The 23,093-nt window shown below is 37.6% G+C and overlaps 1 protein-coding gene and 1 pseudogene across 4 annotated transcripts in view; both read left to right on the forward strand.

Annotated features, from left to right (window-relative positions):
* Window positions 1-23,093, forward strand: part of FCHO2 (FCH and mu domain containing endocytic adaptor 2) — a 119,062-nt gene that overhangs the window by 27,769 nt on the left and 68,200 nt on the right. For all 4 annotated transcript variants that reach the window (XM_036310032.1, XM_036310035.1, XM_036310034.1 and 1 more), the window contains exons 4-8: window positions 3,072-3,213; window positions 3,306-3,458; window positions 12,398-12,502; window positions 19,881-19,979; window positions 20,947-21,043. In XM_036310032.1, the coding sequence (XP_036165925.1) occupies window positions 3,072-3,213; window positions 3,306-3,458; window positions 12,398-12,502; window positions 19,881-19,979; window positions 20,947-21,043 (596 nt within the window). The remainder of the gene's footprint in view (window positions 1-3,071; window positions 3,214-3,305; window positions 3,459-12,397; window positions 12,503-19,880; window positions 19,980-20,946; window positions 21,044-23,093) is intronic.
* Window positions 3,739-5,012, forward strand: LOC118655894 (annotated as a pseudogene).

Below are 23,093 nucleotides of genomic sequence, written 5' to 3' on the forward strand. Positions count from 1 at the left end.
CTGCATAAAGGGGAGTTGTACTCTTCAGTTCATCCAGACCATAGTGACACTGTCCATTATATAAGTGCTGATACACACACACACACACACACACACACACACACACACACACACACACACACATATATATATATATATATATATATATATATATATATATATACTAGAGGCCTGTTGCACGAAGAGATTCGTGCAATAGGCCTTCCTTTCCCCTGGCTGCTGGCACCGGTTTGCCTCCAGCACCCAGGGCCCAGACCTTTACTCTGGCCAAGTTCTGGCCGGAGCCGGCCCTGGAAACGTCAGGCTTCGCTGCTCCGCCAAACCCGGGGCTGTGAGGCCTCGCTTCTCCACCAGCCCCGGAGCTGTGAGGCCTCGCTGCTCCGCTGGCCCAGGAAACCTCAGGCGTTGCTGCTCCACCAGCCCGGGGCTGTCAGGCTTCCAGTGGAGCCTACGTATGCAAATTAACCGCCATCTTTGTTGGCAGTTTATTTGCATATCCTGCTGATTAGCCAATGGGAGGCATGTTTGTCTATTATTAGATAGGATATAACTACTAGAGGCCCAGTGCACGAAATTCATGCATGGGCAGGGTCCCTAGGCCTGGTCGGCGATCAGGGCTGATTGGGGCCTTCTGGCTGCTGGTAGGGCCTCCCCCAGCTCCCGGCTGCCAGCCTTTCTTGATTCTGAACTGCCCCTGGTGGCCAGCGCACATTATAGTGAGAGATCGAACTCCTGGTCTCCCAGGAGATCAGGCCTAAGCCAGCAGTCAGACATCCCTCTCGCAATCCAGGATCCCTCGCTCCTTACCGCCCATCTACTCGCTGCTCCTTACCTCTTGGCTCACTTCTCTTTAGTGCTGCTGTGGAGGTGGGAGAGGCTCTCACCACCGCCGCTGTGCTTGCCAGGCATGAGCCTGACTTCTGGCTGAGCAGTGCTCTCCCTGTGGGAGCGCACTGACCACCAGGGGGCAGCTCCTGCTTGAGTGTCTGCCCCCTGGTGGTCAGTGCGCATCATAGCGACCGGTCATTCTGGTCGTTCCACTGTAACGGTTGCTTAGGCTTTTGTTACATAGATTCATGTGTGTTATTTAACCAGAAAAAAGTTGTATATATCTAATTTTTGTAAATGGAATAATAATATTTGAAATTCCTTAAAGAAACCTGTATTTAAAGAAATCTTATGTTGAACTGCTTTTCTCTGTAAAGAATCCTTTGGTAAAGTAAAGGGACACTCCTATCTTACCTGCTTTGTGAAATCTAGACTATCATCATGTATCAGGTTTACATGAAGTGATGCAGAAGTCTTTTGATGCTGTTGTGAGTGGATTGTTTTAGTGTCCTTTTTTTTTTCTTTTGAAATTTTCCATCTACTTGCCAGATTTAGGGCTGATGAGATTTTAAAGTGTGAAATGATATCTAATCAGAACAATCCTAAGTGTTTTCTTTTTAAAGTATATATTTATTGATTTCAGAGAGGAAGGGAAACGGAGAGAGAGATTGAAATATCAGTGATGAGAGAATCATTGATCGGCTGCCTCCTGCACGCCTCCTACTGGGGATCAAGCCCACAACCTGGGCATGTGCCCTTGACTAGAATTGAACCCTGGACCCTTTAGTCCACAGGTCGACCCTCTATCCATTTAGCCAAATTGGCTAGGGTCAATCCTAACTATTTTAATAAGCTTCTTTAAACTTCTTTACTATTGCTTAAAATGAACATTGTTAGTTAGCTTTCCTACTGGGTAGGAAATGTAGTAATTGGCACAGAGTACATACTAGGATAAGTAATTTCTTTCTCTGTTCTCTTGACTTAGTGATCAGTGCTGCTATTTGCTTTGTTTTTTTTATTAGAAATTTTGTCATAAAACAAAGCAGATACTGTTGAAAATATCGTAGGGAGTACCTGAGGAAATTATAGGGTAAAATTATTCTTAGATCATTCTCTATTGACCAAATTTAACATTGGCATTCTAAGTACTATCTAAGCTATTATAACATAGTAAGTAATTCTTGGAAGTACTTGAACCTGCTGAAAATATTAAACTATCAATATTGAGAAAAGCTGGTAGGAAAGTATGTCATGCATCCTGAACTATGTAGTAAAAAGGGGACTCTCTTAGTGTTTATTGAAGTACACAGATATAATGACCCTCAAAAGATTTTAGATAATAGTTGTTTTTTAAAAAATATATTTTATTGATTTTTTTACAGCGGGAAGGGAGAGGGATAGTTAGAAACATCGATGAGAGAGAAACATCGATCAGCTGCCTCCTGCACACTCCCCCCTGGGGATGTGCCCGCAACCAAGGTACATGCCCTTGATCAGAATCGAACTTGGGACCCTTCAGTCCACAGGCCGATGCTCTATCCACTGAGCCAAACCGGTTAGGGCTTAGATAATAGTTTTAAAATAATCTTCTATATATATAAAAGCCTAATATGCAAAATGTCTCCTCGGGAGTTCAACCGGGATTCAATCACTCGCTATGACGCGCGCAGACTACCAGGGGGCGGCGCGGAATGAAGGAAGGCCCTAGCAGCCTCTAGGGACCCTACCCGTGCACAAATTTTGTGCATTGGGCCTCTAGTTCTTATATAATTATTAATGATGACACTAAAAATTCATGTGCAAGTTTTAACTTTTCCATGTTTAAACTCAAAGGAACTTTCATTTCTGATGAAGTATTTAAAATTTTTTTGAATCCTCACCTGGAGTTTTTGTTTTTTTTTAAGAGAAAGTAGAGGGGAAGAAGGAAGGGGGGGAGGGAGAGAGAAACATTGATTTGAGAGAGACACATCTATTGATTGCCTCCTGCATGTGTCCTTTACCCGGGCTGGGGATGGAGCCTGCAACCGAGGAACATGCCCTTGACTGGAAATCGAACCTGAGACCCTTCAGTCTACAGGCCAACACCCTAACCACTGAGCAGCCGGCCAAGGCAGTCGTTTAATTTTTCATCTTTTACCTAATTAAAATTGCTGAATATAACATTATTAATTCCATTGGTTCTATTTTGGAGCCTTAAATTTTTTTTCTTTTAGTAAATTATTCCCATATTTTCTTTCCCTTAGAACATTTGCACCAGTATGGGATGTGTTCAAAACATCTACAGAGAAATTAGCTAATTGTCACTTGGATCTTGTTAGAAAACTACAAGAATTAATAAAGGAAGTTCAGAAGTATGGAGAAGAACAAGTAAAGTCTCATAAAAAGGTATCAATTTTTTCTCGATAAAGGATTAATTGGTCAGATATTGAGTGCTTTACAGCTTGATCATTTTTGATGAATCATTTCATACCAAACAGACTAAAGAAGAAGTTGCAGGAACTCTGGAAGCTGTTCAAACCATTCAGAGCATAACTCAGGCCCTCCAGAAATCCAAGGAAAATTACAATGCCAAGTGTGTAGAACAAGAACGTTTGAAAAAGGAAGGAGCTACACAAAGAGAAATAGAAAAGGTAATTATAATAAAAATAAATCCTCTGTGGTTTCAAAGTACTGTCATATACAAGAATGCATTTAATATTCAAGAATGATCTCAGATTTAAGATGAAGACACTGTACCTCTGAGTATTAGTGATATACCTGAATGAAACAGTAGACTTACAAAATATGTTGTGCATGGTAAATAGATTAGCAAATACATAAAAAGGAATGATTTCTTTTTGTCTGTAACACTTTACAGGATATATTTATAAAAGATAATTGATGAGATACTGCTTGGTATAAGATTTAACAATGAGGTAAAACTTTTTGAAGCAAGAAAGGCATAGATACTTGAAGATAAGCTTTAAATACAGGTTGTGGTCAATTTATTGCTGACTTTGAGTACATTTATGTAGTATTGTGGTAAACCACAACCCTTTCCCCACTCATGTTTTAATTGAAAGTAGTTTTTTTCCCCTCCTTTCAAAACAGTTTAACCATTCATTTGTTTGATGTGGTATAGTTTCTATTAGGAATGAGCCATAGGGGGCGATAATTTTAAAAGCTTTGTAAAGTTTTGAAATATCCGTAAAAATTTTAACCATATTACAATTATGATAATTACAGAAGTGTGCATACTTGGGCAGAAGCTAGAAGAGAATATTGAAAAATCAAAAGAGTTGATAGAATTTGGGTTAATAATATTTCCTTTAATGTTGTGCAATAAATAAAAATTGTGAGAGGGAGAAAGATGAGGCATAGTAAGTTCACAGTTTTAAAGTACCCTTAATTTCAGACAGCAATTATGAATAAAATGTAAAACCAAATAACAGGGTCCAAAAAGAATACTACCTCAGTGAACCAAAAATGGAACAGAAACCTGAGGTGGCATAGAGACTTATTATGCAGGCTTGTCGGACTCAAAGTCCTAAAATAAGTTAGGCAGTGGATTTTGGCTTTTGTGTGGTAAAGGGGGACTAAATGTTCCATATTTAAGATAATCACAAGGACCAGCAATTACTGGGAAGATCTCAGGAAACAGGCTCAACATCTGGAAAATGAACTTGACCTGAAACTGGTTACAAGTTACAGTCACAGCAGTGTCCAAGATGGAAGACACGCGGGTATAGCTCTGACACAACACCCTTTTTAAATGGATCAAGCCAAGACAATGTTTGAAACAATGGCAATTGAGATTAAATAGCTTTTTGGCAAGGCTTACAGGAATAAAAGATAAAATGGTAGAATACACCAACAGTGTGGCTGTCCCCTCCTTGAATGCAGCACTGATGCGTGCATTACAGCGACATAGATATTGCAGGATTATACATATGAATTCCATAAAACCAAAGCAAACTTTATGGCAGTATGGGAAATGGAGAATCTCATGGGATTAGTACAGAAGGATATTGAGTCATATAAAAGTGGGTCTGGAGTAAACAGAAAAACAACTATTTTTAAAATTTATATATATATACAAACACACACACACACACATATATTTTTCCTTTTTATCGAATTTATTGGTGCTGACACTGGTTAACAAACTATACAGGTTCCAGGTGCATAGTTCCACAACACATCATCTGTACACTGTATTGTGTGTTTACCACTCCAGGTCAAGCCTCTTTTCATCATCATTTATCCCTTCTGTACCCTCCTCCACCTCTCACCATCCTTCTTACCCTTGGCAGTCACCACACTGTTGTCCATGTTCATGAGTTTTTTTCTCTCTTTTTTGCTCAATCTCCCCACCCCCTGCCACCAAACCCCTGGAACACCTGTCTCCTCCCCCCACCCGCCCTCACTCTAGTTGTTAGCCTGCTCTCTATGAGTCTATCTCTATTCTAGTTTGCTTCTTGGTTCATTAGATTCCACATGAGTGAAATTATATGGTACTTGTCTTTCTCTGATTGGCTTATTTCACTTAACATAATGCTCTCTAGATCTATCCATGCTGTTGCAAAGGGTAAGATTTCCTTCTTTTTTATGGCTGAGTAGTCTGTTTTATAAATTCATGACTGCTTTTTTTTTTTAAAATTGATTTCAGAGACAGGAAAGGAGAGGGAGATGGAAACATCAATGATGAAAAAGAATCATCAGTCAGCTGCCTCCTGCATCCCCCTGGGAATTGAGCCCATAACCCAGGCATGTGCCCTGACGGGGAATCAAACCATGACCTCTTGGTTCATGGATCATCCCTCAATCACTGAGCCACACTGGCTGGGCATGACTGCTTTTTTATCCACTCATTTACTGATGGATACTTGGCCTGCTTCCAAATCTTGGCTATCTATAATAATAAAAGCGTAATATGCTAATTAGACTGGATGTCCTTCCAGACGACCTGCCGGACAAAGCTGGGGCTGTGAGGGAAGCCTGGGTCCCAGGTGCCAGAGGGAAGCTGGTGCCGGCTGGTGGGGGAAGGAAGGCCTACTCTTGTATGAATTTCATGCATCGGGCCTCTAGTTATAAATAACACTGCAGTGAACATAGGGGTGCATGTAGTCTTTCAAATTAGTATTTCAGGTTTCTTCAGGTAAATCCCAGAAGTGGAATTGCTGGGTCATAAAGCAATTCCATTTTTAATATTTTGAGGTAACTCCATACTGCTTTACACAGTGGCTGCACCAATCTGCATTCCCAACAGTGCATGAGGGCTCCCTTTTCTCTACATTCTCCCCAACACTTGTTTTTGATTTATTGATGATAGCCATTCTGACAGGTGTGAGGCTACATCTCATTGTGGTTTTAATTGTCATTTATCTGATGATGAGTGATGTTGAGAATCTTTTCATATGTCTATTGGCCATCTGTATGTCCTTTTTGGAGAAGGGCCTGAATAGTTCTTGATATTAACCCTTTATCAGAGATATTATTGGTGACTATGTTATCCCACTCAGTGGGTTGTCTTTTCATTTTGTTGGTTTCCTTTGCTGTGCAAAAACTTTTTAGTTTGGTGTAGTTCCTTTTGCTTATTTTTCCCCCCTTTGTTTCCCTTACCCAAGGAGGTCAGAAAAAAATATTGCTATGAGAAATGTCTGAGATTTTACTGCCTATGTTTTCTTCTAGGATTTTTATGGTTTTGAGTGTGACATTTAAGTCTCTATTTCATGTTGAGTCTATTCTTGTATCTGGTATAAGAAGGTAGTCAGGTTTATTTTTTTGCATGTATCTGTCCAATTTTCCCAACACCATTTATTGAATACACTATCTTTAGCCCATTGTATGTTTTTGCCTCCTTTGTCAAATATTAATTGACTAATGGCATGGGTTTATTTCTGGGCTCTCTATTCTTTTCCATTGATCTATATGTCTGTTTTTATGCCATTACCATGATGTTTTGATTACTAGAGCCTTGTAGTATACTGGTAGTTTGATATCAGGCGGCGTGAGTCCTCCAACTTTGTTCTTCTTTGTAAAGCTTGTTGTGGCTATTTGGGGTCCTTTGTGGTTCCACATCAATTTTTGGAATATTCTAGTTTTGTGAAATATACCATAAACAACTATTTTTGAAAGAACATGATTACTTTCAAAACTAAGGTTGTCTAATAGAAGAGACAATAAGCATTGCTATGGCAACAAAAGAAAATATGACTTTACAGAGTAGAATGTTGTAGTAGATTCAGAGCAAAATGAACACTTTGACCAGTTATTTTTCTGCTGTGAATAGCCCGGTCCAGCGAATCAACCTTTTGAAGTGGTGAGACTCGCTCATCCTGGGTGGTGTTATTGGTGTCTATATTTTCCTATTACTGCTGTATGCTTTACATTGATAGGACATCTCCAGGGACTTTAGCGACAATCACTTTCAGGCTGTGATCTGGAATAAGGAAAAGTAGGAAAGAGTAATTGACTGTCCTGATAATTAGCCTGACCATTAGGATTAATTCAAGACTAATAGTGATGCCGAAACCGGTTTGGCTCAGTGGATAGAGCGTCAGCCTGCGGACTGAGAGGTCCCGGGTTCGATTCCGGTCAAGGGCATGTACCTGGGTTGCGGGCACATCCCCGGTGGGGGATGTGCAAGAGGCAGCTGATCGATGTTTCTCTCTCATCGATGTTTCTAACTCTCTCTATCTCTCTCCCTTCCTCTCTGTGAAAAATCAATAAAATATATTTAAAAAAAAAAAAAAAAAAAAAAAAAAAAAAAAAAGACTAATAGTGATGAACTCTGACATGGTCAGGTTGAACTGAAGCCACAGTTTTTCTGTGCTGTTTTTTTCTAACATACACTGTGTTCTGTTTTTAGTTTTGATCAAAGAAAGATCAGAAAAAAAAGATAATCACAAGAGCTCCACTCATTGTATCAAACTATAGGTAGGGAAGAAAAAAGGCTCTTGGGCTGCTAACTAGGGCTAAAGCTTTATTGGAAGTAGGGGTTTGGGGCATACAGTTCTGACTGTGGTTCAGTCAAGCCAAGTAATCAATTCATGACTACTTTGGCCATATCCCCAGTATTCTTCTGGGGAAGTAATGAAAAATGACTTTTATAAGACTGATAGTAAACTGGGGCTTTGCTGATAGTAAACTTGAAAACTGCTGGATGGGAATGGGTGAGCATAAGGATAGAACATAACACAATTCTAGGAGGTACCATTTACATTGTATTCTATGGAGTTGTCCAGCAGGACTGTTGGAGAGAGAAGAGGCAGGAAAAAACAAGAAACCTCCCATTTGAAATGAGTAAACAACCAAATTTTAGAGCACATCTAAGAAATCTAATACTAAGACAGACACCAATAAATTTAACAATTGGAATAAGAATGCACTCCAGATGATATTTAAATTTATAAAACAGATGAGCAAAAACATTTGTGTGTCGAGATTCAAAGAGGTAAGTCAGTATAAACTTACTAGAGGCCCAGTGCACAAATTTGTGCATGGGTGGGGTCTGGCCGGCCCACCCTTATAGGGGCATTGGGCTGGTTGACCGCTGCAGTGTGAGTCATAGCGACCAGTCGTTCCAGTCATTCCATCGTTCCAGTCATTCCACCGTTCCGGTCGCTGGGCTTTTATATATATAGATGTTAAAGAAGATTAAAAAACTAAAAGAAGCATAATGAAATAAGATCTACTAGATAGGAGAGTAGCTAATTATAAAAGTTGGAACTGAAAAAATGTGCTATTGAAATAAAAAAAAAGGAATAGATAAGATAAACTGGATTTGATATAGGCAAGGAGAATTTGGACGATATTACTGCGGGAATCCACCCAGCATAATTCATCTAATATGGAATTCAGAAGGAAAAAATGGAGAGAATGGTGGGCAGGTAGTGTTTGAATATAACAGCTGAGAATTTTTCAGAATTGGAAGAAATTCAAGAGGCCTCAGATTTAAGTACATTTTTGGTATTAAGCATGTTAAATAAAGTTAAATTTAGACCTAGACACCAGAGAAAAAGGTTGTTAAAAGCTACCAGATATTTTTTTCCCCTCACATCTCTGAAATCAGAATGCATTTTCAGTCAATGGTATCATATAATCACTGTTGTTAATGTGGCATTTGTGGTGTAGTTTCATTGCCCATGAGAACTTAGTTGTTATGCCAGGCAGCATGATTGGGCAACTGCATTACTTTGATGCCTCAGTTAACACATCATTTTAAGACCAGTTGAGGAAGGAATAATTCTGATTGTTGTGTGAAAACCTTTTGTTGAGACGTTTTGGTAAGATCAAGAAAATGTAAGCTCCAGTGTTTAAAAGAAAGTCTGGAGATATAGTGGAACACTTTTGCTCTTGATGATATAGAGGATAATATGTGGGGAAAAACAGATATCAGTGATCCCTGAATTGGAAAATAATTGAGTCAGAACCTGAATATGAAGATTTAGGAGTATCTCAAATGATTCATTTTCCTTTCCTTCTTATTCTGTCGTATAGGAGTGGTATAGAGTAAAAACTTACCTCAAAGTAAGTCTAAAATAGCTCTTTGGATAAGTATAAAATAAAATTTTAAGTTATAAGAAAGCATTATTTCATGGTTTAATTGACAGAATTTTTTTATTTTAGTGGTACACAATTAATAGTGTGCTTTACTGTTAATGGTATATTAGATTTAGTAGTAGCCAAATATGTACATTAAGTGTATGTACTAAAATAAGTATGATAATACATCATCTAAATCAACAAAGAGAAGAGGATATTAAAATTTATCAATAAGAAGAGAGAAAGGAAATAGAAAGCAAAGTAAAGAAAACTCAAAATAAGTTGTTAGAAATAACTTTAAATATATAAGTCAGGGGTCCTCAAACTACGGCCCGGGGGCCACATGCGGCCCGCCAAAAACATTTATCTGGCCCGCCGGGTGTTTTTGCCGCCGCTGCCTGTCCTGCTTAGCAGCCGACTCGTCCCGGGCCCGCAGTGCGCATGTGTGGAATGTCTGAGGGACAGTGAACTGGCCCCCTGTTTAAAAAGTTTGAGGACCTCTGCTATAAGTAACCATATACATATAAATAAATTAGATTTCTTTAATTATAAATAGGTTGTCAGGTTGGGGAAAAAATCTTATGTAAGACAACTATAATGTTCAGCAGGAGGAGAATGTTTCATATAATGAGATTATTCTGCAGTTTAAATAAATGGGTAAAATAAGTAAAAGGGTAAACTGATAGATAGGGGAATACTCTAGCAAAAGAAAAAATACTAGAGGGGGAGGCATAGACAGAATCTTAAAGTTAGGTTAATGGGAGTTATTACCCTTTATTTGTGTGTGTGCTAAAATTTCTATTACAAAAGTAAAAAAAGAAAAAAAAAAAAAGCTAGAATGACCTGAATGGGTACATCTGAAAAGTATAATGTTGAGGGAAGAATATGTAAATTTTGATGCCTTTGACATAGTCTTTAATGTAAGGGTTCTTTGTCAGAAAACCCTTTTTATTTATTTGCTAGAGGCCCGGTGCACAAAATTAGTGCAAGAGTAGGCCTTCCTTCCCCTAGCTGCCAGCACCAGCTTCCCTCTGGCACCAGGGACCTGGGCTTCCCTCACAGCCCTGGCTTCGTCCGGAAGATAGTCTAGAAGGACGTCTGGTCTAATAAGCATATTACACTTTTATTATAGATAAGCATGGGAACAGTAAACACTAAGCCACATGAATGGAATTACCTTTGCAGAACAAATGGAGGGAATGAGACTGGGAAAAAAATGGGGCTGCATTTGTCTGTGTAATATTTAATTTTTTCCAAAAATTTATAAAAGACTATGAGCAAGATGCAATAAAAAGTTGACATTTCAAAAAAAATTACTTAAAAAATTGTGAGCTACATTCCAGCTGGTGTCACTCAGTGGTTGTGAGTTGACCTATGAACTAGGAGGTCGCAGGTTTGATTCCCAGTCAGTACACATGCTCGGGTTTGGGCTGGATCCCCAGTAGGGGGCATGCAGGAGGCAGCCAATCAATGATTCTCATCATCGATATTTCTATCTCTCTCTTCCTCTTCCTTCCTCTCTGAAATCAATAAACATATTTTTAAAAAGTGAACTACGGGAACATTTACCTATAGTATATACTGTAACATACACATCAAACAGTGAATTGATATGGTGTTCATGTCATTAATGCAAAAGTTTCTTAGCTAAATTAGTTGAAACTTTTTGGAGAGTTAAAATACTTCTGGGCTAAATACTGATCTTGTGTGTGTGTGTGTAGGGACCATTTGAAAAGTACATGGTAACTAGGGATTACACTTAAAGAAATGATTGAGCCTTGATATAAACCAGAAAAGGTTTAATATAAGGTAATAATTTAGATGAAATTAAGGAATTTATTTTTAGTTAACATTTTGAGCAAAGCTGTAGCATATAGTTGTGTCCAAAGGTTGTGAGTTGGTGGCTGAAATACAGCCTGTGGTTCACTTGCCTTGGTGGGGTCGACAGCTCAGAGGAAGGGTGCTTTTTTCTGATTGTTCTGCTCAGAGGTGATGTCATACTAGATGTGTAGTGGGTCTCTGATTTAGATATATTCAAATCCAAGTCTAAGTAAATTTATTTTGCCCTATAATAGATTATTATCATTATTTTAATCCTCACTAGAGGATATGTTTTCATTGATTTTTAGAGAGAGAGGAGGGGGGGGGGAGAGAAAGAAACATCGATGTGAAAGAGACATCAGTGGGTTGTCTCCCATATGAACCCTGACCAGGAATAGAACCCGAAACCTTTTTGGGATACAGGACGATGCTTCAGTAACTGAGCCACCCAGCCAGGACTATAATAAGCTTATTATTAGTATGAAGGTAGTTTAAAAAAAGTGTGCCTAGATCTTTGAATAATTTTTCCTTTGGTAAATTTGAAAACAAATACTATTATGACATAGTATGTGTCTTACCCTTACTCACAAACCTTTATTTTTATAAAACACCATTTAGAAAGCACTCATATTTGTGAAATGTGACTAAGTACTTATTTTATATGTCTATATTTGCTTCATAGGACTTTATTATAAAAGTTATAGGCACTTAAGCGGAAACATTTTTGGTAGTATAGCAGTAAATTTATTTACAATGTTCTAATGATAAAATGAATAAGATATAAGATTTATTTTATTATCAGTAGGTAATCTGTTAAAACCCATCTTTTATTTATGAGAAGAAATGTAGTTATTGCTTTTAAACCATAATTTCCTCATTTAAGAACAAATGCCCCAACTTCCCTTTTAGTAATGACTTTACAAAAGTGGTCAAGTATGTTACTACTAGGACATTTAGTTTCTGTAATTTTATTCTAAGAATTTATGGTATTACTAAGCATATGTACTACTTAGAAAATTGTTTTTACTTAATATAGTATTGGTATTTGGTTGTTTCCTATGAGAGATGTTTCTTGCTTTAAAAAAAATAGATGTTCCCAGTACAATTACCTTCTAAAATTGCCTCATCCCTTAACATGCATTAAATTGTTATTTCATTTTAACTTATATCAAGAAAGAAGAAAGGTAATTTTGTAGTTCAAAATGTTTTTGTTTTGTTACAGGCAGCTGTTAAATCTAAGAAAGCAACAGACACCTATAAACTCTACGTGGAAAAGTATGCATTAGCAAAAGCTGATTTTGAACAGAAAATGACAGAAACAGCTCAGGTTGGTATTTTTAAGGCTTTAAATCTAATAGGATATTTATGTATATTGATTAAATATAATTTTCCTGTCATATACTTTTTTAGTACTAGAAATGTTAAAATGCACATTCTCAATGTTTTAATAATGCTGTTTTAAAAATACACATTTTGTTTTGGAGATTGAGGACCAAGATGCAATAATTATAATATAATGGATTATTCAGAAGAGGCTATTTAAAGAGAATTGGGGAAAATGAGGACATTGGTAAATGATGAATCCAGGCCTTATATATAGATTTTAAAATTGACTTCTGCTTAAGAAGAAAACTGGAAATGACTTCGTGCTGAGGTGCTGAGGATATAGCAGTTAACAAAACAAAACTCTGCTTAAATAAAACTTCCATTTTAGCGAGAGAAGACAGGCAGTAAAAAAATGTATTCCATAAGCTTGGGGTAATTATATTTGATTTGTTGTTCTTAGAGCCTAATTAAAGGCCTAGGTTTAAGATGGGTGCCTTTTATGAATCATTCCTAAAACTTCCATCCCCACCCTCTTGTCCTCTTGCGCATCCCCCCACTGCCCCGCCCCATAGCACCTTTCATTATATAACATACCATGAATTTTATTTGTTGTATTAGTCAGGATAGGCTGGGTATGCTGAGATAACAAAGAATCCCTTCCCCCCCCCCTCCAAATCTCAGTGACTTACAGTAGCAAGGATTTATTTGTTGTGCTACTTGTTCTTCATGGGTCAGCTGCATCATCATCACTCTGTTACTGAGGATGGTGGAGGAACGCTCTTCTTAGAACATTATTCTTAGTCGTCATGTCTGAGAGGCTAGAAACATGGTGAAGCACGCGTACCTGCATATGTGTGTGTGTATGTATGTAAAAAATATATATATTTTTTAAATTTTGTCTTCTACAAAAATGTAAGTTCTTTGAGAGCAGGTATTGACTTGTTCACTGCTATTTCCTCAGCACTTAAAACAGTTTTTAGATGATGATAGGCACTCAATAAGTGAAAGAAGGACTTAACAAAATCTGACTTTTTGGACTCTAGGGAGTCTTCTCATTGGGAGTGGTGAAGGACTCACATATCAGAAACCAAAGGCTTGCTTGTGTGTAGGCATACATACATCCATCTTTACTTACCCTGTTGTGGGCTCTGTGCTGGGTGTATATTGTATCTACTTAAATAAAACAAGTATCTCCCTGCTCTGGGAGTATAGAGGAGGGAGGCAGACCTTAAATACATGCCTAAATATAAAGTTATAAATTATTACAGTGTTATAAGGGAAAAGAATAGGCTTCCATGAGATAGAATAATAAAAGTTAACCTAATCTGGAGTAGGGAGTTAGGAAAGGCATTTTTTGGGGAAGAGACATTTAAAACTGAGATGAAGAATAAGTAAGAGACTCATTCTAGGGCCAGAGTGTTCCAGGCATTGGAGACCATATAGCTATGAAGACCCAGAGATGTAAAAGGGCTGTCACATTATATAAAGTGTAAAATGCTTGCTAAAACTGAGTAAGGAGAGATGATGGTGAGGCGTGAGGTTAGGGAGAACATAGGCAAAGACCAGGCTTAAGTAAGGGTTTGGTTTTCTTCTAAGAGTAATTTGAAGACATTGGAGGGTAGTATGCAAGTATGTGACATGGTCTGGTCCGAATTTTAAAAGATAATTCTTGCAGTTTTGTGAAGAATAGATTATAGTGAGGACAAAGGAGAATCAACTCTCCCTCTCCCTTTCTCTCTGAAAGCATCAAAAATATTTAAAAAAAAAAAATTCTGTTGTTCTACATTCCTGCCCATGAGACAAAAAATCATTGGGGGAAAAAAAAAGTCCAGTTTAGAAGGCAGTTAATAGTGAGATGAGAAGGATGAGGGCCAATGTGGTGGCCTTGGAGAACGTGAGAAGTGAATGCATTTGGAGATGACAGGAGTGGGGTGGATGGAAGAATTCTAGAGAGATCAAGATCTCTTCTGAGTGTTGGCTTGTAAGTCTGTATGGGAAAGACTAGATGAAGAACTGTTGTTAGTTTGAGGAGTCAGAGGGGACCAGATGTTCAGTTTTGAACAGCCTACCTAAGTGGAGACAACAAACGGGCAGTTTTGGAGGACCTAAGTAAGCTGGATTCCAAAAGCTCTGAAAACAAAAAGCGTTTTTCTATAACTCATTTTGCAGCAAAACTTGACTTAAACTGATGTGAGGCTGTTTCTATACTCTTTATTTATATTACTTACACGAAATGTACGTGTTTTCTTTTAGAAATACTAATGTTTTTGATAAACAGATGCCACTGCAGATTCTGCTGGTAGTATTATGAAATATATGGTAATAGCATCATATTGTCTTTATTTAAAAAATCCAAAATATTGAATTCCCAAACACCTGGTCCCATGCCGGGAGCCGGTCCATGCTTGCTGTTTCAAGGGACCTGGCATATATGGCATACTGTTCTTAATATGTTTGCTCACCTTCTTGGCACTATGTGTTTTAACCAAGGTCTCTGAGAAAGATTGTTTCCCCAGGTAGGGATTTTCCCCTGAAGTTAGGGAGGGAATAAAACCTCTTAACTAAGTGCCAGGTGGGTAATTAATCACTTTAACTATGAACAATCATGCTTAAGCTACATAATCTTTACTCCCTGGAATGGAGATAAGAAACGCCCTAACCTTTGTAATAGAGATTGATAGGATTGAATCAACTGGTATAAATACAGATGTAATAAGACAGCAAGACCCAGAACTTAGGAGACAGAACTTAGAACACAGAACTTAGATCACAGAACTTAGAATACAGAACTAAGAGAGACAGAACCTAGGCACAGAACCTACACAGAATGTTCTCTAGAGACAGAAGAACTTCGCTGGAGAGAACATGGCAAAAGTTCCTGGACAGAAACTGGCCTCAGAACCTAGAGACAGAACCTAGCGAGAGAACATGGCCAAAGATCCTGGACTGAACCTGACTACAGAAATTGGCAAGAGAACCTGACTAGAACCTGGTAACTGAACCTAGCTGGAGAACCTAGCGAGGGAACATGGCTACAGAACCTGGTTGGAGAACCTGGAGAACCTAGCAAGAGAACATGGACACAGACCCTGGCAGGAGATCCTAAGCAGAACTTCGCTGGAGATCCAGACCAGAACTTGGCTGGAGATCCTGGCTGGAGATCCTGGCTAGGCTGCTGATCAACTGAACGCTGTCTCCGTGTCCTTCCTTCTTCGCCGACGCCGTCCACACCTTTGGGGACCCCTGGACCTGCTGGGGCTGGACCCCGGCAGTCCCAGAGGTTTTGAATAAAGGATTGTGAGCCTGTATAAAGTAGGGGCTTCTCAGCACACAAAGCCATAATGACATCACCTTTGTCAGAGTGTGGGAGAAGAAAGGGCCACCCACACTCTGAGAGATTCATCATTGACAATTTGATAGAGGAAGAGATGTTGAAACCCAAGTAGGAGAAGCCAGAGAAGGAAGAAAACTGGGAAGTATGATATCATGGCAGTTGGGAAATGATAATATTTCAAGGAGGGTTTATAGTTAGTTGTGTTAAGTTAAGGCTCTAATTCTAGTGACATAAAAAGTTTTAATTTCTATAGCAACTAAGATCATTGTAGACTTCAGCAAGTGCCCTTTTGTCTTCTAAATCAGAACACTCATTTATAAGGCAATTATTGTTGATTTTGTATTAAAATGACTAGTTCCTGTCAGTGAAAATATTTTGCCTTTCAATTATTTGTTTAAAAAAACAGGAATTAGAATTTGCTAGAATCAGGGTTTTTTGTTTATAGTACTTTATAAAAAGTATTTTCTTTTTAAAAAAAATATATTTTATTGATTTTTTTACAGAGTGGAAGGGAGAGGGATAGAGAATTAGAAACATCGATCAGCTGCCTCCTGCACACTCCCACTGGGGATGTGCCTGCAACCAAGGTACATGCCCTTGACCGAAATCAAACCTGGGACCCTTGAGTCTGCAGGCTGACGCTCTATCCACTGAGCCAAACCGGTTAGGGCCTTATTTTTTTTTTTTTTTTATTAAATATATTTATTGATTTTAGAGAGGGAGAGGTAGAAACATCTATGACGAGAGAGAATCATTAATGGCTGCCTCCTGCACACCCCCTACTGGGGATCGAGCTGGCTGGGCTATAAAACTACTTTTAGCATTCATTTTTTTCTCTCCTTATCCTTATCTTTTGCTTTCTCATTACATTTTCCCCCCAAAATTGGCATTTTAATTGTTTATCCTGACATTTCCAAGATGGGAACAATAATTTATTTGATCAGATATATAAATAGCCATGCTGCTCTTAAATAAAGATGATGGTATACTGTGCTAATGCGCTCTCTCTCTCTCTCTCTCTCTCTCTCTCTCTCCCTCTCCCTCTCCCTCTCCCTCTCCCTCTCCCTCTCCCTCTCCCTCTTCCTCTCCCTCTCCCTCTCCCTCTCCCTCTCCCTCTCCCTCTCCCTCTCTCTTCCTTTCTTACACTGGCAGAATAGATTAACTATTGTTTGTTAATAGACAGTAGACTTTAATTTGGGTTATTTAGAAGTGAAAAGAATTATTATACATCTCCACTTTCCTTTTGTTCCAGCCTAAGCGGTTGACTTAAATCCCAGTAGGAAAGGACCTGTCAGTCTAATGAATATCAAATTTGGGTGGCAGGACCTATATTTACTAGTGGGGAAGGAAATTGAGTCCCTGGGGTGAAAAAGGTTAGAATGTACTTGGAGTATTTGTGATTTAATTTTTTTCATTTGCGGTGAGAATAAACATGATTAAAAACGTGACTTCTCTTTGTGTTTATGCTTTTTACCACTGTCAGTTAATGACACTTGAAAAACTTGAAACAATATGGAGATTTTGTTCACTTTTAACAGTTTGATGACTAGTTCAAGGAGACTGAGATTTGTTTAAGCAGCACCCCCAGAATAAGGTTTTAGAATTAGAGTGCTTCTCTGTAGATATCTCTAGTATAACAGTACATACAAACAGTGAATTTGAAAGGAGAAAAAAATCTCATTTGTTCAAGAAAGTTCATTTTTTTATATTCAAATACTTGAGAGTATATTTCCATTGCTGAATTGCTCTGAGTTTAGCAGTCACTAATTTTGAGGATATTTAGCAGTATCTACCCACCAAGAAAACGCAGCACAGTTTCAGAATTGCATTTGAATCATGTGTTGAGATTGTGTGTGGTTTCATGCTCAAGATTTTTCTAAATAATTAAGGATCTGCCTTATTCACTGTAGCTGTTTCAAAAGAGACTGAAAAGGTAGTACAATTTTCTTGGAATTAGGGGTCATCATATGCAGTTTTGACCAAGCTTTCCTGGATTTTGGTCTACCTATCTATGAGACAATCTCTGGTTCATTAAGTTACAGAAATTTGAGGGTGACTTTTATAATATGAACATAAAGTAGAATCATGCTCCTGCTGAATATTCCTCAGTTCTTAAGACTAATTCAGGATCTTGCACCGTTGGTATTCTCATTGACTTGTTCAAAATTAGTCAAAATAAGCACTCTAACTCTGTTATTTCTCATGAATAAAACTGATTGAAGTGTTTGGATTATTATTGTATTATTGCCCAAACTGTAATTGCACTTTTTTTTTAAGTTCAGAAGCTTAACACAAATATGGACATGATCATTTGGCTTATTGATTTTTGATCATGGAATTCAGTGTTGAAGAAAACTAGATATTAAATATGGGGTGATGGAATTTAATTTGATAAACTAACCAGAGGAAAAAACTGAAGCATTTAGACCTATTTCTTAAAACTGATTTAATTTAGGAGGAGAGGGGGTCAGGAAGGGTAATCAATCAGGCTTGTGCATGGAAATGACAAATGTATTTTCTAGTGTTTTTTAAATTTATCTTTATTGTTGAAAGTATTACAGATGCTTCTCTTTTTGTTGTTGTTGTTTTCCCATTGACCCCATCCATTCCACTCCCAAGCCTGATTCACCATACTATTGCTGTGTCCATGGGCTATGCATATCTTACTAATAAAAGCCTAGGTGATCCTCATGCCCTCACGCTGTCACAAGATGGCTGCGTGCACAGTGGAGGCGGGGCCCAGCGGCCACTCTGCACAGCTTCCGCCAGGGTTCTGCGGGGTTCTCTAGTATGCATATAAGTTCCCCAGTTAATCTCCCCCTCCCCCCCTTCCCTCTGAAATTTTGTTCATCAGATTATTTTGTTCATTAGATTTCACATATGAATGCGATCATGTGATTTCTCTGACTGGCTTATTTTGCTTAGTGCATAATACTTAACAAATGTATTTTGTTTGAAAATGGCTAGTTCAGCATTTCCCAAATCCTGTTTTGAGGAAGATTGTTCTGTGAGATATTAATAGATATTCAGAGATGAAGAAAGACAAACAGGGTGGTTTGGTCAAAAAATTTTGGAAAACACTGGGTTAGGCAAAATAAATTTTGGTATGCAATAATTTTCAGACTTTTTAATATTTATTATGAAGCCAAGTCTAGCAGTAGTTTTCTTATTGGGGAATAAATACCTGAATAACCCGGGAATTTCTTCCAAACAGCATTCTCACCTCTTTCCACCCCCACCCCCAGGTAGTAGTGGAGGATCTGTGTGTTTTGTAGTTTGAAAACATTCCCCTGGTGATCTGATGTATCCCCACCTTCAGTTGAGAACTGCTAAGAAAGAGTTTATAGACTTCCCAAATTTATTTGACCACAGAATATCTTTTGAAGACTACATATTAACATTTTTGAGGATTAGAAAGACATTTTGAGAGCCTGTGGGCTAGATTGTAAAGTGTTTAGAAGTAAACTGCAGTTTTTCAGTTTTTGAAACACTTCTCCCTTGGTTTTTATGACAGACACCCATATCTTCTGGGTCTTCTTATTTTCTGACCATGATAATAGGTTTTAATTTGTGTTATGTTCAAACTGAAAAAGTTCATGTTTACCTGAGAAATGGCACAACAAAAAGGTAACTTTTCTCTGCTATATTTCAGTATGTTTACTAAACCCATTTGTCTAGACAGGGGTGGGCAAACTTTTTGACTCGAGGGCCACAATGGGTTCTTAAACTGGACCAGAGGGCCGGAACAAAAGCATGGATGGAGTGTTTGTGTGAACTAATATAAATTCAAAGTAAACATCATTACATAAAAGGGTACGGTCTTATTTTTCAATAGTTTTATTCATTTCAAACGGGCCAGATCCGGCCCTCGGGCCGTAGTTTGCCCACAGCTGGTCTAGAAGCATTGCTAAATATTACATAATGAATAACTTGCTAAATTTGGTTAGCTGTATAGAGATAACTTCTAAAAGATCTTTTGATTTTAGTATTTATGTGAATGTGTGTATACATATTTTATATGTTACTTTTTATATTTGTTACTCAGAAATTTCAAGACATTGAAGAAACTCATCTCATTCACATAAAGGAAATTATAGGATCCTTGTCAAATGCTGTAAAGGAAATTCATTTGCAAATAGGCCAGGTAGGTTTTTACTTCATGAACTGATTCATGAACATTTTATGTTCATTTATGACTCTTTAAAAATTCCAAACTCATAACATGATACTGAATTATTTCAGATAAAAAATATGAATTTACAGCCCTAGCCAGTTTGGCTCAGTGGATAGAGCACCAGCCTGTGGACTGAAGGGTCCCAGGTTCAATTCTGGTCAAGGCCACATGCCCAGGTTGAGGGCTCAATCCCCCGTAGGAGGCATGCAGAAGGCAGCCTATCAATGATTCTCTCTCATCATTGATGTTTCTGTCTCTCTTTCCTCCCTTCCTCTCTGAAATCAATAAAAATATATTTAAAAAATATGTGTTTACATGTATTAACTGTAAAATAAACTGGATTTTTGATTGGTCATCAGGGATGATAATTCAAATTAATTTTTAAAGTTAACTATGTTCAGTTCTCTTTATGTTAAAATTCTGAAGTTACCAATTTTTTAATATATCTTTTTTGAAGTTTTACTGTTTTAAAATTTAGAACAGCAGCTGTAAGTTATAGAACTTGTACTTAGAAATTTTCCAAAAATGTAAAGGCAGTTTAATGATCACAATTTGGGATGCATTGAAATATAATAGAGAAAGATGAAATCTGTTATTCTTTATTATTAAAGATCTAAAACTTTTAATTGCCTGTGCAATTTTTATTTATCATAAGGATTATGTTCTAAAACATTTCAAGAAACAAGAAGCTGCATTTATTTCTAAGGTTGTACAGCCATATCTAAGGGGTTCACGTAAACAGTGATTGGTACCCACAGTACTACTAACAGTGTAAGATAGGCAACAGACCATGCTTAGTAAATGAAAGTTCTTAAAGGCTCTGGCTCAAAAAATGCACATTTGGTGTAATGAATTTTAATTGCTTTGTGGAAGTTTTGTCTGACAGTAAGAATATGTACAGAAAAAGAAAGAATTTATCTTTATCTCATTTTAATAGGTCCATGAAGAATTTATAAATAATATGGCTAACACTACAGTTGAAAGCTTGATACAAAAATTTGCTGAGTCAAAAGGCACTGGGAAGGAAAGACCTGGTAAGATGATAAACTCTGCAAGGAAATGTATTCATGTTTCCCATCCAGCAACTAATGTGTTTGCCTTTAAATTGCAAAACTGCAAAATGGAGCTTGGGAGATACCTGAAAATTTGTGTCAAATCTTAGGTATCATTTACTTTGTGTCTGATGATATGTTGAAAATTAAGATTTTTGTTTTAACCTTTAGTGGTTAACAATTTAGTATTACTTAAAATGGTTATTATAACCTTTACTAAGTTAATATGTTGCAGTTTATATATTTTTAAAATAAATTAGCAACAGAAGGCCATTTTTAAAACAGAGTAGAGTGCTAACAAGTATTCCCGGCAATTGTGTACCGGTAGACACTGAGGATACAGCAGTGAACAAATGAATACGGGAATCCTGGTTCCTGTTTTATGAACAGATGTTTATAGGTATCCTGAATCTTACTTTTAATAAGCATGTTATGATATATCAAATATAATAAGCTCAGTCCCTTCTCCTGTTTATCATAGTCTTCCACATTTCTTCAATCTGTTAGTTACTCTACAATATTGGTTTCACAGGTAAAAATAATTCAGTCCAGTGAAGAAAGTATGGTTTGGAATTCAGGAAAATAGACAAGTATTTTTAGAGAAGTACAGGAACCATTTTTCCTCAGTGCAGTTCACAGAACTAAGGCTTGAAACCAAAATCTTCTTTACTTTATTCTTCCCACATTTCATCAAGTTTCAAGTCATGTTAATTCAATTGTTAGATTTTCCCTTCAGCCCTTCTTTCCATGCTCTCTCTACTTACCTGATTAATTGCAGCAGCAGGTTTCTAAATACTAGCACAGCAATCCACTTTACATGTTATAGCACATTCATGTTTTGACTCTACAATTTTGAACTCGTAATTGTGCTACTCATAAATCTTTAACTTTTTATTATAGACAGAGTGAAACTTAGATTCTGGACTTGGATTCGAAGCCTTTCAGGATTAGGCCTTGACCAGTCTTCAGTCTTATTTTCCATTATTCCTTTTATAGCCACCCTTCAGTGCAGTCAGCCTAAACTGTTTGCTGTTTCCTATACAAGTCCCTTCTTTTCTCTTGGTATCTTAGTTGCCCTATGTCCTTATTCTAGAAAATGTTATATCCCACTCCTTTTCTACCCCATGTCTTCCCATTTATTTGTCTAAAGAAAAAATTCTTAAAGAGTCAGGTCACATGTTACTTCCGCCATCAAAAGTGCCAGAGAACTTTAACAACACTTTTTTTTGGCATTGTTGCCATTACCTTAAATTTTAATAATTGTATGCCCTAGCTGTTTGGCTCAGTGGGTTAGAGCGTTGGCCTGCGCACCGAAGGGTTTAGGATTTGATTCTGATCAAGTGTATATTATTATATCTTGGTTGCAGGCTCGATCCCCGGCCCTGGTCAGGGCTTGTGCAGGAGGCAACCAATCGATGTGTCTCTCTCACATCGATGTTGCGCTTTCCCCTTCCCCGCTTCTCTTTCCCTCTCTCCCTCTCTCTCCTCTTCCCTTCCATTCTCTCTCAAAAAAATCAGTGGAAAAAAATATCCTCGGGTGAGAATTAACAAAAAAATTTTATAATTGTGTGCTTGTGAAGAAAAGTTATATATTTGATTCATCTGTTTATCATCTTTATGTGTAAACAGTACATTTTTTTTGATGAATTAGTGACAAAATGGATAAGGTTAGCATATTACGGAGGCTGGAATGAATGGATTTGCTGTTTGAAAAGTTTTGGTGAACAAATAGTAAGTTATAGTTAAAGTTTAGTGAGCACTTTATTCTGCTAAGTTAGCCAGGTACTGTTCTAATCACTTTGCAGGCAAACTGATCTTCAACAACTCTTTGAGGGTAGGTTGAGAGAAATGTTGAGAGGCTAAATGATTTACCTAAACTAGTACATGTCAGAGCTGGGATTAAATGCCAGGATTCTAGTTAGTTTACATATATAGAGAGAATAGGATATTGAGATACATAATTATTAAACAACGAGAAACCCTAAAATTCCTTAAAAAGAGATTAAATTATAAGTGAAGACCAATTAAGAGA

The sequence above is a fragment of the Myotis myotis genome, unplaced genomic scaffold (genome assembly GCF_014108235.1).
Source record: "Myotis myotis isolate mMyoMyo1 unplaced genomic scaffold, mMyoMyo1.p scaffold_m19_p_5, whole genome shotgun sequence".
NCBI classification, from domain to species: Eukaryota; Metazoa; Chordata; class Mammalia; order Chiroptera; family Vespertilionidae; genus Myotis; species Myotis myotis.